Genomic DNA, 14,767 nt, shown 5'->3' on the forward strand with positions numbered 1-14,767 from the left:
GATTAACATTTTAGAACTTGTTCACATCCTCTCTTAGGCTATTCTGCTGTCCCTGTGTTCCTGGGCACCACTTTGCATTCCCTCTGGCTTTACAGAGGACTCACCAGCCCAGCCACCTGGCACTGTAGGTGGTGTCAGGCACACCTGAACTGCCCTGTTACACCTGAAAAAAGGCTGCAGCCAAGCTAACCAACAGCAGAATGAAGTTTACCTGTACAGCCCCATTCCAGCTCCTTGTGTGCATTACACTCATGCAAATAAATACATGTTCTTCCTCTAGAGACCAAGCAGAAAAGCTTCCAGCCTGTGACACTTTAGAGAAATAACAAATGAAGGTCCTGTATATTAAGTGAATTAAAGTCCTTTATAAGCATCTCACTGAGGAGATGATACCTAAACAATGAACACCTCAGGCTGAGGCATCCACTAAGAGGAAAAGAAATATTTAAGGAGGTTAGAGGAAGAACTGGTGAAATGAAGGTGAGGAAAAGGAATGATGAAAAGCCCCAGTGAAGAGTCCCAGCAGAGCAGAGCAGACACTATGCAGGAGCAAATGTGTAAGTGGTTCTATTAAAATGCTGGAAGGAAGAGAAGAGGTAGGAGGGGTGACTCAGCAGGGAGCTGAAGCAAGAGTATGATACAGCATAGAAGGAAGATTGAGACAGCAACACCAGCACAAACTGCACAGAAGAGGGTGGGTGGTGCTGGCAGAGGTGTGCTCCTGCCAGCTCGGGGAAGGAGTCAAGTGAGGTCAGTGCTTCACCAGCCTCAAGTACCAAGGAGTCTCTTCCTTTCCTAACTAGGAAGGGCAGAGGATTAAGGCCAGGGTGATGACAGCAACAGAGAGCAGAGCCCAGCAAGAACAGGTCCCAGCTCCTCCTGCGAGCAGGGAGTGTCCCTGTGGGACACAATGCGGTCATGATTGTTTGCTGGGGCTCTTTAGTGACTCCTTGAGACCTCTGGTCAGGGACACGCATTGGAAACACAGCTTTTGATGTACAGCTACTCCACAATACCTCAAAAACTTGCTCTTGTGCAACACAAACACAGACACACCCTCTGGTGACCAGCAGGAGACACTCGAGGCCAGTACTGCAGGTGAACAAGGTTCATTACAAAAGGAGAACAACAGGAATCCATCCTGTTTTGCTTAAATCCATCCTCCTAGGGAATCAGAAAGGATTAGAGGAGCCTCTTGGGTGGCAATTTGTAAATGTAATGCTGTAATGCTGTATGTCCCTTCTGCCAGCTCTCCAGACTGACACCCCAGCAGCACCACAAACTTCAAACACTAATTACTGCAGCCTGAGTCCATCCTTCCACTTGCAGGAAGCAAAGTAGAGGCTGTCTTTCTGCCAAGGGAACTAACCCCCATTTCTGGGGGAGCACGGAAGTACCAGTTCTTTATTAGTGTCAGCTACGTGAACAAATAAAACTACAAAACCCAATAAATTCCCTATAATGATGATTCATCAGCACCCATCATTTCCTGGGCAACTGACCCAGGCTGGGTTTCACACAATATTTCACAAGGTGCTTTCAGTGGTGAGAGAGATTTAATGTGGGGATTTTCACAGGTGCAGGAAGAAGCAATTTACAAGGGTTACAATACACACGAACAATAGGATGGGGCATTTGAAGACAAAGCCAGGGTCACTGTATGGGCATGATTCCAACAGTGTGGTGGGGCTCCTGCTCCTGTTCTTCAACAACAACATTCTCAGGGCTTGCTCTCAGTCCCAAAGTCTGCAAGAAACAGAGAACCCAAATATGCAATTTTCAAGTGCTAAAGGGAGAGTTTCATCCAGACAAGATGGAATTCACCTGAACTTGGGTTAACACAGTTACTGCCATATCATAAGCCAAGGAAATATCTGAAATATCTTCAAAGGGGCACATACAGTCTGAATTGCTTTGTTAGTGCGTCTATCCCAGCCTCAGCAGCAGGGCCAGCTCTCCTAGTCAAGCACACAAAGGGTATTTTATAGGGTATCTACTGCCATGGTTCTGCAAAAAACCCACTGGGAATTCCCAGGAAAGGTTGTGCTGGTCCCCACTAGAACTACAGAAAAACAAGGACCTTCCTATCTTCCTTTCTGGTAGCACAGTCCTCATCTGGTAGTATTGCCCTCATCAACACAGAAAGAGCCCACAGAGAACCAGGTCTCTGCAGTACAACTAAGTCCAGAAAATGGAGGATGCAATTTAAGGAATGGAATATTACAGTCAAAGACACTGATATTGCTTATTAAACCTTGCTTGGCCTGGATGAGAAACCCAATCCCCAGTTTCAGAGTCAGAAACCAGAGACTCTGAGCACACCACAGCTCCCAGCACCCACCTGGAGTCACTGCAGGAACGGCCCAGCACTGCCCTTGAGGGGTGTCTCTGTGGTCTGGTGTGCCTGGAGAACAGTGACCGCTTCCTCGATCTTACAAGAGAGAGCACAAGGGGGAGAAGTTGAGTTGCTCCACTGCAGGAGTGCACTGCACCAGGAATTTAATATTTCAGGTCCCAGTGTGGCCTCCATACAGATCCACTTCCAAAATGTAAAGGACTTGAATAATCACAAAATCCAAGCCTGCTGCTTCTGCAGGAGGCTGATCAACCCAAAGACCTTTTCTGTCTCTTACCAAGGGGAATTCTGGGGTATCTCTCCTCTATTACCAAGTCAGAACTTGCTAGAGAGAAGTCAGATTTCACAGGTGAAGCTGCCTGACCACCCAACAGAGCCCAGACGCCTCAAAAAACATCAGTGAAAAGGTGAAAGGAGCTCCTGTCTCCAAGGAGCAACAAAAAGATGCAGTCAATTCACTGCAACTATTTTGATGGGAACCAAAGCTAAATATTCACCAGGATTAAGAAGGAAACTGAAGAAAAACTGCTGCCCCTCTGCAGTATAGCTCATTTCTATTCTGAGGAAAGAGCATCTTCCTGGCTGCTTCCCTGTAGAGACACCACCCTGATTTTCCCCTCTCACTTCCCAGCCACCTCCAAACCACCCTCAGGCTTGGCCCGTGCTTTAGGGAGCTGCTTCCAGCTTCTCCTTTTGCTGAAGGCAGGCAGACATTCAGGCAACTGGGTGTGGTGACATCAGTCTGGGGCTCCTTTTTCCCTTGAAAATAAAACCAGCAGCTACTTGCTCTTCCCATGGTGATCAGTGTCCTGGGCTGTGCTCAGCTTTCCTTGCAGCAGCAGGCAATCAGCCCTTTGGAAAGGGATGTGTTTGGGCACTGAGTCCCTCCTACCTTGGAGCGCAGGGAGTCTGGGGACTCCAGGAGCAGCAGCAGCTCAGAGTTGTCTATTTCCAGCAGCATCCCGGTGATCTTGCCGGCCAGCGCAGGATGCATCACGTGGATCAGAGGGTAGAGGCGTTCACCTGCTCCAAACACCAGCAAGGACATGAACACTGTGCAAGCCCTCCAGCATTTTCAAACCCACTGCAAGCCCTCCTGCCCCCTCCACTGAAATGGGACACAAGGGTGGTGATAGTGATGGTGGAAAAACCACTGCTCACAAGCAAAGCTACTCCAGCACATCCCAGCAACAGGAAGCTGCTGGGTGAAGTCAGCAGCAGGCGCCTACAGTGGGCACAGGACAGTGGAGCTGAGCACGCCTGCCCGCCCATGTGCAGGTGAAGGACAGTTTCTGCAGGAGCAGTTCCCTCCTGGGGAGGAAAGAGCTGGTTTGTGACCTGCTGTGCTTTGGCCAGGCCAAGCAATGCTGTCCCACCCCAGGGTACTGTCTGCTCCACCACAGAACGCCTGAAAGCCAAGGGTTGTGTGGCAGAGCTGACCTTAACCCCTATGGCCACCACGCTGTTCATCAGTGCCCAGGAGCAGCAGTACAGGGTGGTTCAGAGCTGAGGGGAATTGCAAAGGCCCTGGCATGGCCTGGCAGCACAGGCAGGGCGGATGGAGCTCTGCCTCTCTGCAAAGCGCCACCAGACACTCTCTCACTGCCAGGCAGCTCACGCAGACAGGGAGTGGTTTTATTGCTCCCATCCAGTTCCAATACAGACTGAATTTATTATTTTTTTTAAGCAGCATAATGTCAGAGCAATCCCACAAAGCCTTACAGCTTCTCCCAGCAGTTAAGTTTGCCCTGGTGCATGCAAGCCCACATGGCCCCAGGGCCCTGCAGCAGAGCAGCTGTGACACCCACCGATCATTTGCTTCTGCTCCTGGGGAGGGGCTGCTGCAAGCAAGGATGCTGTCAGTGGCTCCTGCCCCTGGACATGCACAGCAGGTTCTCCCACCTGGAAGAAAAACAGGGAAGAACAGCAATCAAAGGCTGGAAGGGATGTGAGTTACCTGGCTTGCAGGAATGGTGCTGGACACCAGCCACAATGGGGCATTTCAGCCTTCCAAATGCTGGCACTGTGTGTTTGTACTCAAACACCAGCTGCAGCAAAGCTGGAGTCAAGCATTAGAGCTGTTTTGCTACTGGATCCATAGCTGCTCCCAGGAAAGGCCCCCACAGCACCAGTCATGGAGCCATGGGGAGTCCTGGGGTTGGCAGTCACATTAGCCCAGAGCAGGACCAAGAATGTCACATTATGGTGGCTGCAGAGCACTTACCTGCGGGGCCACCATGGGTGGCATGTGCCCCACGGGCTGCATGTTCCTGGCAGATGAGGAGTACTTGTACTGCTGGGCACCCCGTGGCAGGGCAGACGAGGAGGGCAGCCGGGTGCTGACCGTCTGCGTCCCGATGTTGGCTGCAATGGGGACCAGAATACTTGTGAGGAGGAGTCCTTAAATGCATACCTATGCCAAGGAGGCTGAAGCCACAAGGGCAATGTGCTTGTTTGGAGGGCCTGAAAAATCCTACATGGGCTCAAAGCAGCCCCCCAGTCAAAGGCAGCTTCCCCAGGACAGGCAGGGCACTGCCGCCCTTGGGGTGGGGTGGTTTGATGTTGTGCAGAGGGCAGGAGAGCTGGCAAAGGCACCCACATCTCGTCATCTCTCCTCCAGAAACCCATCTGCATGAGCAGCCAGAGAATGGGAACAGCACTGAGGAGGGTGGGCTGCAGAGCCCTGTCTCCCAGCTCATCCTGAAGGAAGGTGAGGGCAGAGAAATGAGAGGACAATGACAAAAGGAGAAGGGACAAGCCACAGAGAGCCCTCCTGGTCCCACTGTTCACTTCAGCAATTAGACACTCAATGCCAAAGATAACTTCGGGCAAAATCCCAGGAAGATGGGAAGGCTGTAGGCAGTCACTGCCCCAGCTGGTCCTGTCTGGAGGGGACACCCCAGGACCCAGGGCCAGCCTCAGCACAACCAACCACCGGGGATGCCAGCAAGATCTGGTCCTCAGCTCCAAACCCCTCTAACATGAGGCTTGGCACTGGCAGCAGTTCAGCCAGAGCCTGTGAGATCCCCTTCCTGTGCCCCACAGGTCCTTTCCCACCTTCTGCCTGTGTCCGAGCCTAAGCCCAGGTGCTGTGGCTGCATCACCATCTGCTTTAAGGATCATAGGCCAGGAGAAGCCACCAACAAGACCAATCTGCATATCAGAGATCCATCCCATTACCTGAAAGACCACAACCTTCCCCAAAAGTTACATACTTAGTTTCTACAGACACTGCTCCAATTCCATCACACCATCAGGCTCCTCCATGAGAAATCCCACAAAACAAACTATCCTCAGAGGAGGCCTGAGCTCACAGTAAGCACCCTTGCCACCACAGCGATGTCCCAGCTGGAAATTGTGGGGGTCCTTCCCCCACTCACCCACTCTCTGGGCCTGGGGGGGCACACGGGGCACCTGGGTGGAGGCCTGTCTGGTGGTGCTGATGTTGGACAGCAGGCGCCGGGGGGGCACGGCAGCCCTCAGGATGGGGGTGGTTTCAGGATACACTGCTGTAGGAGAGAACACACACATAATGAAGCCACTTGGTAGCAGAGGCATGGAAGGAGACGGCAGGGGAGTGACTGTGGCTGGGGACAGTTCAGGAGCACCTCACCTCTGGTGTCACGGCCAACTTGTCACCTCCTGGTGCCCATCACCGTGACCCTGCACCAAACCCCTGCACACTTATCCAAGATAAACCCCCAGGGTTACAACACTTTGTGCTGCTTTTAGAGACCCTCAGTCCCTGACTGAGCCCAGCTCGTGCCAAGAGCCCCCAGGGAGAGACAGGCAGACTCACAGGGAGGCCGGGAGGGCTGTGCACTCCAGCGAGTGGCAGGGCGGACTGGCACAACAGGGCTGGGGCCGTAGAAGGCAGCTCTGGTTTGTGGCTGGGAAAGGAGAACACATTATCCAACGTGACTGGGGAGCTGAGCTGAGCCAGAACTACCCCAGAGCCTCTTGGTGGCTGCTGCACACAGACAGACAAGCCAAAAACATGCTCTGCAGGGTGCCAGAGCATTTTAAACACCGACCTCCAGCCCTGCTGCCAGCATGTCCTCCAGCAGCTCTACTTAACTCCTCCCCTGGAGCTTCTGCACCTCTGTAACCCTTTCCTCTTGCTCTCTATGCTCACACCCTCCCACCAAACTCCTCCTTGCTTCCTCCTTCTCTGAGGGGCAGCAGTAAGGAACAACAAAATCCCCAGCCCGTTACCTGGAGCACCTGCACCCCACCCTGCTGCTCACATGGAAGCCCAGCACAGATCCCACCGGTTCCACAGGGTGTGCCCAGGTCTGCACAACCCAAGCTCTGCTTCTCAGCCTGACAGCCACCCCACTCCAGGGCGGACCTGGGTCCCTGTGCAAGGCTGCCACTGGGGAGCAGGACTCACCTGTGGCATGGGGGGTAGGAAGTACCCTGGGGGGGTCTGGAAAGAGCCCAGGAGAGGGCCAGGCAGGGCCCTCATGGTAGCCAGTCTCTGCATGTACTGGTTGGTGAGGATTGCTTTCCGTTCTTCCTTCCTCTGAGCGAGCGCGACGTAGAGAGGCTTTGTGCTGACGATCCGCCCGTTCATTTCTGTCACGGCCTTGGTGGCCTCTTCTGGGGATGAAAAGCATACAAACCCAAACCCTTTGCTGCGGCCACCCTCTGTCATCACCTAGAATTGGATTAGAACAAGACAGCTGAGTCCACAGATCGCTGCAGCACACACAAAACACGGCGCAGTGAGGGGGGTGGGATCCAGCCACAGGCACCCCATTTCAGCCCCCACACCCAGGGTGGGATGGATGGGACTGCACCTCTCTCACAGAGAGGTTTCTCTGGGGTAGGGGAGGATTTGCTCAGGCAGTAGGTTTGGGAAATGAAGATGGCAGAGTCTGGACCAGCCTGAGATCTGGAGCCGGTGACTGTCTGGGGGGAATCTGTGCCTCAGCCCCACAGGGCCCATGGGCCAGAAATGCTCTGGCGCTAAACACTGCAGGAGCCAGCAAGGGATGGGGATCAGTGGGACACTGTGCCCTGACAAGGGCCAGACATCATCTGTCCCTGGTGGGTTACAGGTAGCTGACCTTGAAACCAGACCACCCCTCTGCACCCTTCAAGAGAAGGCTGACACCAGTCCCAGTGAAAAGACTGACACTTCCATGGTGTTCCAAAAGGCCAAACACCAGCCTGTCACCCCACTGTCCCGAGAGAAGTGGCTTGTGGGTCATTTTTATTTGTATCAGTGTCACAGAGCAGCTGGGCAATATTCAGAATGTTGCAGCTTTAAGGTCCCATACCTGGCACCTCACCAAGGCTGGGGTAACACAATCAAACTACAAAATATTTGCTCCTCAGGACAGCTTGGAGTGAAGTGGCATGTCCCTCACACCTGGCTTGAGGTACAAGCCATTAGCAGGGAACTGTAATTCAACAGGATGATAATCCAAATCCATCTGCAAGGGCTGAGTGCACCGGCTGACTGACCCCAGGAGCCCCAGGGGCAGCCCCAGTCCCTCACCTTGGCACTGGTGATGGTGCCATAGGGAGAGAACTCCTTCCTCAGCCTCTCGTCGTCTATCCCATCATCCAAGTTCTTCACATACAGGTTGACCCCCTGCACACGATGAAATAAAAGCAGCTTGGGATCCCAAAGTTTACAACAGTTTGTCACACTGGGTATACATTTCACCAACAGCTCAGCTGGAGGGTGGGACAGCCCCCGCAGGAGCAGTGACATGGAGAGGGACCAGGATTGTGCATAAACTCCACTCAAAGTACAAACACCCCAAGTGAAGAGGGCACCCAGACCATCACTGTGAACCTGCTCCAAGATCTCATGAAGCTGTCTCATTTCCAGACTAATATTTCTGGAAATGAGCAGACCCACTTGCTCACCTCCCAACATCATCCTGGGTTTAAATCCCTCTCCTCTTTCCTGATACTGCTTCCCAGGACATTCCCAGGCAGTGACTGGACCCTGTGCAGGTCTTTAATTGCAGGAGGGGCCCACCACGCCAATCTGCTCTGGAAAGCTCTGTGCTATACCCAAGCTGAGGGCGTCCCTGGTACAGACCTGCAGGATGGAGCACCCTGCTCTCCCCTTACCTGGTACCTGTTCACTCGCTCCTGTTTCATCTGCTCAAACTTCCTCTTGAGCTCGCTCTGGCGCTCCAGCCGCTTCTGGGCCCGGCCCACGTACACCACGCGCCCGTTGATCTCCTTCCCATTCATGTCAGCCACCGCCTGCCGGGGAAGGGGAGGGCTCTGAGCTCAGTGGGAAGTCCATGGCCACAGCTCTGTCCTTCACCCACCACCCCAGGGCAGTCCCACAACAAGCAGAGATCTGCTCCCCCTTGCCAGGCCCTGCCCATCCAGGTACCCAGCGCCAGCTCCCAGACGAGCACAAAGCTGGTGAGGTTCCCCCTGAGGAGAGGTGGGAACATCACCAGGTGACAAACTCAGGGGAGAGATGGGCAGTGAGTGAGGAGCCTCTTGCCTTCTGGGCTTCTTCGTGCTTCTCAAAGTTGACGAATCCAAAGCCCTTTGAGCGGCCACTGTTGTCCATCATGACCTTGACACTCAAGGTCTTTCCTGCAAGAGGGAAGGACAGTATGGTCTGATGGGTGCTGCTGGGCTCAGGAGACACCATGACATGCCAGCCCAGGGAGGAGACTGGATGGCCATGGCAGCATGGAAGAGCCCAGCGGGAGGACAGACAATGGGATACCCATGAGGCAGGGACAGAAGGCTGTGGGGGTTGGTGAGGGTGATCCCTCCCACCCTGAGTGCTGCTCTCATTGCCCTGGGCTCTTCAGCCTCTCCAGCCAGTGCAGTGAGTTCCTTTGTCTAGAAAATCTCATCTCTGTACATGAACACATATATTGGGTTCATATGAAGGATAACCACAAATTACCTGTGATGACACTGACCAAGCATGAACAGCATGGCCCATGGGTTGGCACAATAATAAACCCCATCACCAGAGGCATCCTCCAGTAGTGGACTAAACTGAAAAGCCTGTTTTCTTTAAATTCAGACTCAATTCTTATTCCCAGGGTTCCTGTAACCAGGCAGCCTGCTGGTAACAAGACAATTTTAAAAACTATCCAAGAAAGAAAAAAACCTACTTTTTTCAAGAGAGCACCAAGTACAAGTTATCCTCCTTCACAGCAGGAAAGCACATGTAACATCCTGACAGCTGAAGTGACTGCAGTCCTTTTATGTGGGGGATGTTTAAACAAGTCACATCTCACGAGAAAAGGGGCTTGCTACTTCAGCCAAGCACTCTGCCCAGCTTCCCTTTCAATTGCCCCAAGTCCAGTTTATCAGACACGAGGATACCTCAACAACTGTGCTCACCAAACTTGGAGAATATTTCCCTCAGTCTGTCATCATCCATATCATCCCCAAAGTTTTTGATGTAGACGTTGGTGAACTCTATTGCCCTCGCCCCAACCTCTGCCTCGCGCTCCTTGCGGGATTTGAAGTGTCCAACAAACCTGCAGGAAGAAAGGAATAGGCCTCAAACCCTGCACGTTCCTTGCAGAGGGAAGATGGACACAGGTACACCTGTCTCAGTAAGGCCAAGAGAGATCCCATCCTCAGGCCATGCTTTGCTCACCCACAAGCTTACCATGAGTTTCACATACAGCAACTTCAGCATGTCCTACTCTGGTGTACGTCTACCCAAACTCCCCCTTGTCACTGCCAAAAGTAGGGATGTGTCATCCCAGGAGACATCAAAAGACTTCAAAGGATGCCACCACCACAAAAGACCCCAAAGGATACCACCAAGTGCCAGCTCTATTCCTCCAAAGCATTCTCAAACACTCTGGGCAGCCCTTGCCTCTGTGGGATGTAGACAGGGAGGTGATGCAATGCAAGCAGAGAGAGGAACAACAACAACAAAAAAACCCCTTCCTGCCCAGATTATCTGATGCCAGCAGCCAAGATCAAGGACCAGCCCCACTTTGTGGGCACTCATTACACTGCCTCAGCAATAAAACCCAGCCTGGGGCTGGACTCCTTCCCCACCATCTGGGAACAGCTCCAAACCACTATCACACTTCCACCAGCACTCACCACAAGTGACTCACTGTCCCAGAGAGCAGCACAGACACCATGCCCAGCAGGGGTGGGAAAAGGGAAGAACACAGAGAACAGCAGGAGAGGAATGCCCGAGCAGAGCATGCTTTTACTCCCAGTAGTGGACCAAGGCAAGGGAGGAGCAGAACCAAGGGCAGGGCCCAGACTCCTCTCTCTGGCACTTACACCTTCCTGTCATTGAGCAGCATCCCATTCATTGTCTCAATGGCCCGAGTCGCTGCCTCATGTGTCTCAAAGTGGACAAAGCCATAGCCACGGGATCCATTTTCATCACAAACCACCTACAAACACAGAGAGGAGCAAAGGAAAGAGACAGACACTCTTTTTCTCCGCGTTTGTACAAGAGTACATCACAGGAAAAACCCATCCCCATCTTCCAGGGGCATTTTCCCTCCCTGACATCCTGCTCCCACTGCAGCTGAGCTCTGTCAGGGTGTTGATAGCAGGTCAGGGATATGGACAATCCCAGGACCTGATCCATGGTGCTTTATATGATATCCAGGAGCTTATGGCTCCCCAAGACCCACATACCACTGGTGCAGTGAGCTGGGACAGGAGGACACGACATCCCTGTGTAGGGACTGGGGAAAAAGCCCCCATTCTGAGGGGAAACATAGCAAGGCCTTTTGGCTTGAAAGCATGTGGGAATTTAAAGGAGATGTTGTGGGAAGTGAAATGAGAAAGTGAATTCCAGCTGGCTGGAGCACGCTTCCAAGAGTGAGGGCAGCTCTGCAGCAAGCCCTCTCCTGCAGGGCCCTGGGCACACCTACCTTGCATGACAGGATGTTTCCAAAGGTAGAGAAGGTGTCATACAGGGCTTTGTTATCAATGGAGTCATCCAGGTTCTTGATGAAGACGTTTCCAACCCCTGATTTTCTGAGCCCAGGGTCCCGTTGGGACCACATGATGCGGATGGGTCGGCCTTTGATCACCTCGAAGTTCATGGTGTCCAGAGCTCGCTCAGCTGGCAAAGAAAGAGGAGGAGAGGAGAGTAACAGAGACAGATCTCCCTCACATCCAGCAGCTGAGATGGGCACAGGAATCAGGGACAGGGGCTTGTTAACCTAAATGGAATAGGCAGCTCTGCTCCCCACCCCTTCAGCCACACCACTCTTTGATTAATTTTTTTTTTCCCCCCTCTCCAAAGCATGTCTGACTCCCAAGGATCAGCCATTTCACTACAAGCTCCAGTCTGGCAGATGCCCAACTAATTCACCCAGCAAGGATTTTGGTCTCTAGGGAAACTAAATCAGCACCTTCCCGTCACTACAGCCTCACTTCAGCATGGAACATCTTCCAATTGCAATCCTGTGTCATGGCAATGCCTGCCAGGAGAGTGGCCTCACATCACACTGTGAGCCAGTGAGCAGCTGGCTGCCCCAGGTAAGGGCAAGAAGGGGTTTTGTGCCCTTCTCTGATGGAGAAGGAGGAGGGAGGCAACTCTTGCAAGTCACCTTCATCCCCTTACCAAAGCCCAGCTGCTGCATCCTTTCCCAGACCCTAAGAAGAGATGGAAGCAGGATGGGTCACCATCAGAGAGCAGATTGGGATTAGTTAGAACCAAGGCCCAGCAGCTGATGGAACCATTCAGACAACTGCTCCCCCCTCTTCCATTGCCCCCTTCACATCACTTGCACACCCCAATTCCCCACTGTGAGGCTGTTCCTCAGAGCTGTGTTGGGGGAGCATACCATCCACAGGCTGCTGGAAGTTTATGTAGGCATAGCCCAGCGACCGGCGCGTGGCCACGTCCCGACAGACACGGATGGACATGATGGGCCCTGCAGGTGAGAACTTCTCATAGAGCATGGCTTCAGTCACATCCGGGTGCAGGTCTCCCACGTAGAGAGAGGCTAAGGGATAGCCAGGGCCACTGGCATTCATGGTCACCCACGGAGTTCAGCTGCAGAGGGAGATAGACCTGAGGTTGCAGGGTGAAGGCTTCAGATTGTCTGCAGCAACCACAGACCCACACTGGGGCTTGCCCCACTGCAGCAGGACAAGTGCAAGCAATGCCCTTCCCTTCCCACCAGCAGGAACAGGAATTCCCCAAGGAAGCTGCAACCCCAAAACTTTCCAGGACATAACAATTTTGGTGCAAAAGTTGAGCTGGGATGATCTGCACCTCACAGCCCTTGCACATCCTGGAAGCACGCAGAGGGACATACCACATACATTTGCTCCTTTCAACACTCAAGCCCCCCGAGAAATAAAATGGAGCTTAATTCCTCAGAAGGCAAACAGCCCTTCTCCACCTGAGACTTCCATTTTAACTCCTTAACGGCTTCCTGCAGCCAGAGCAGACCCAAGGACTGTGGGTTTGTATTGATGCCCAGGGAGCAGACCTGCAGCCCATGCTGCTCCCTGCAAATAACTCCATCTCTAACGAGGCAGACACAGAGTTTCGGCCACCCCTTCCCAGCTTCTCAGCTTGTTGACTACTGTTCCCAGAGCAGGCAAATTGATGCTCAGTCTCTGCCTGTGTGAAGACGACAGTCACTGCTTGAGACCCCCAGGGTACTGCCTGGGAACACAAAAATGGAGGTCCTGCCCCAAAAGTTTATAAACCTGTCATTGGGGCTCTTACCTGAAAGCTCAAAAGTCCTGAGACACTTGTTTAGATACCTAAAGATACGCAAAATTAACAGGCATATAGAGGAGAGGTGCATCGACGGCGGGCAGCCCACGGTGGAGCAGAGGGCTCCGTGACACAAGCCTCGCTCCTCGCACCACCAGAGGCGCCTCCCAGGGCCCCCCCAAAACAAACACAGGGTAACAGAGCAGCCACAGCCAGCGGGGCAGGGGGGAAAGGGAGTTCAAAGGGGGAGGAGGCGGCTGGAGCGGCGAGGGGGGACCGGCCGGGCAGAGGCGGCACAGCCCCGCCGCGGGAGCCGAGGGCAGCGCACACCGCCGGCAACGGGACGGGGCTGCGGAGGAGCGCTGCTCACCCTGCCCGAGCCCGCCTGCCGGCGGGGACCCCCGGCCACCCCCGCCCCGGAGAAACGGCCCCGGCAGCCGGAGCTGGGTGATGGGAGCCGGCCCCGCACTCACACCGAGCGCTCGCCTCGGCAACACCGCTCCAGCGCGGCTGCAGGCACCGCCCGCCTCTTCCGCGGCGGCCCCGGGGGCGGGACGGGACCCCCGCCCACCGCCCCACCCCCGGCCAGGTGCGGCCCTGCCCCGCCCCGTGCGGAGCGATGCGGTGCGGACACCCCCGCGGGCAGGGCAGGGCAGGGTCCGGCCGGGCAGCGGCGGCCCCCGCGGACCTGAGCGGCTCAGGGGTTCAGCAGCTGCATCTCCACTTCTGAGAATTGCAGCTCCTGCGCGTCTCGTGCTTTCCCAAACGAAGGGCAGGGGAATCGCGCTGCGTGTCGCCCTGGAACATTGACAGCGGGTCCCACCCACGCGCTTTTAGGAAATCACATGCACCTTCTGGTATGTAATCCTCTGAAGGAGTACAGGCAGGAGATTTACACAGCTCGGTTACAAATCCCTCACCACCGGGCGCTCACGCATTTCCAATCTCCCTCAGGACCCAACAGAGACCCAGGGGATGTGGCCTCTGCCATCGTCACTTCTTGTTTGTATAGCCCAGGAGAGCTGTAAGGTGACTTTCACCCATAGAGATCGCACCCCAGCTGTTCGGGACGTAACTGTGCTGCTGAAACGCAGGATGAAAGCACACGAGAACCTCGAGCCGCAGGCAGTGCAATTCCAAAGCAGTTTCCCCAGCATCCGGCTCCACCCCACCCGCACCCTCGGAAGTCAGGTGCGGGGCAATCAGGAGAACCTTTACACTCACAAAAGCCTTCTGGTGGTTTCCCACACAAAGACGCCTCACCCAAAGGTCACATGAGCATCAGTGCCAAGAATGAGAAGCTGCGGCAGCAACAGTAAGATGAGCTAAACACGTAGAGTGCACCTGGACTGTTATGGTGGCTGTGCCAGCTGGAAAGCCCTTTCCCAGAAAGACAAAATTAAATAAAAAAATGAGACACCCCCTCAACTCAGCACTGCTGCAGACCAGCCTCCTCAGCTCACAATTTCCCCAAAACAGACAGTAAGGATGAGAGATGTTGTGTGAGAGGACTAGGACAGGAGGTGGTCTCTGAACATGAGCAGCTAGCAGACATAGGGATTTTTCTTCTCAAGAGCTGACAATGTCATTGGCGTGACTCAGACTGGGAGTTAGTGCACACTATAAATAATTTAAGATGCTTGATATGTGCATACATTTGGGTATGTCCATAAAGGCTGAAGAAAATGACAACGTAGCAATAATTACAGACATGGAGGGACCACCATGTAAAGCTATGG

The 14,767-nt window shown here is 53.8% G+C and overlaps 1 protein-coding gene across 2 annotated transcripts; it reads right to left on the reverse strand.

Moving 5' to 3' along the window:
• Positions 1-1,537: 1,537 nt before the first annotated feature.
• On the reverse strand, positions 1,538-13,148 carry PABPC1L (poly(A) binding protein cytoplasmic 1 like). 2 transcript variants are annotated; one of them, XM_048322324.1, is made up of 16 exons: positions 13,038-13,148; positions 12,142-12,353; positions 11,221-11,414; positions 10,616-10,731; positions 9,704-9,843; positions 8,841-8,935; positions 8,450-8,587; positions 7,863-7,958; positions 6,750-7,016; positions 6,156-6,246; positions 5,737-5,865; positions 4,581-4,720; positions 4,165-4,258; positions 3,249-3,379; positions 2,342-2,431; positions 1,538-1,746 (listed from the first exon to the last, which is right to left on the reverse strand). In XM_048322324.1, exons 2-15 carry the CDS (start codon positions 12,332-12,334, stop codon positions 2,348-2,350), a joined length of 1,908 nt encoding a protein of 635 aa, XP_048178281.1. In that variant the 5' UTR covers positions 12,335-12,353; positions 13,038-13,148; the 3' UTR covers positions 1,538-1,746; positions 2,342-2,347. The 2 variants fall into 2 exon arrangements, 1 of the variants encoding a protein (XP_048178281.1); XR_007207319.1 differs by lacking the exons at positions 1,538-1,746; positions 2,342-2,431; positions 3,249-3,379; positions 4,165-4,258; positions 4,581-4,720 and having other exon boundaries at positions 5,780-5,865; positions 5,970-6,246.
• Positions 13,149-14,767: the final 1,619 nt, after the last annotated feature.

Source organism: Corvus hawaiiensis, chromosome 17 (assembly GCF_020740725.1).
Source record: "Corvus hawaiiensis isolate bCorHaw1 chromosome 17, bCorHaw1.pri.cur, whole genome shotgun sequence".
NCBI classification, from domain to species: domain Eukaryota; kingdom Metazoa; phylum Chordata; class Aves; order Passeriformes; family Corvidae; genus Corvus; species Corvus hawaiiensis.

Coding starts and splice junctions, on each gene's coding strand:
- PABPC1L (XM_048322324.1), bottom strand. CDS start 12,334: ATGAATGCCAGTGGCCCTGGCTATCCCTTAGCCTCTCTCTACGTGGGA. Junction 8,936..9,703: donor GGAAATATTCTCCAAGTTTG/GTGAGCACAGTT, acceptor TCCCTCTTGCAG/GAAAGACCTTGAGTGTCAAG. Junction 8,588..8,840: donor AGCACGAAGAAGCCCAGAAG/GCAAGAGGCTCC, acceptor CTTCCCCGGCAG/GCGGTGGCTGACATGAATGG.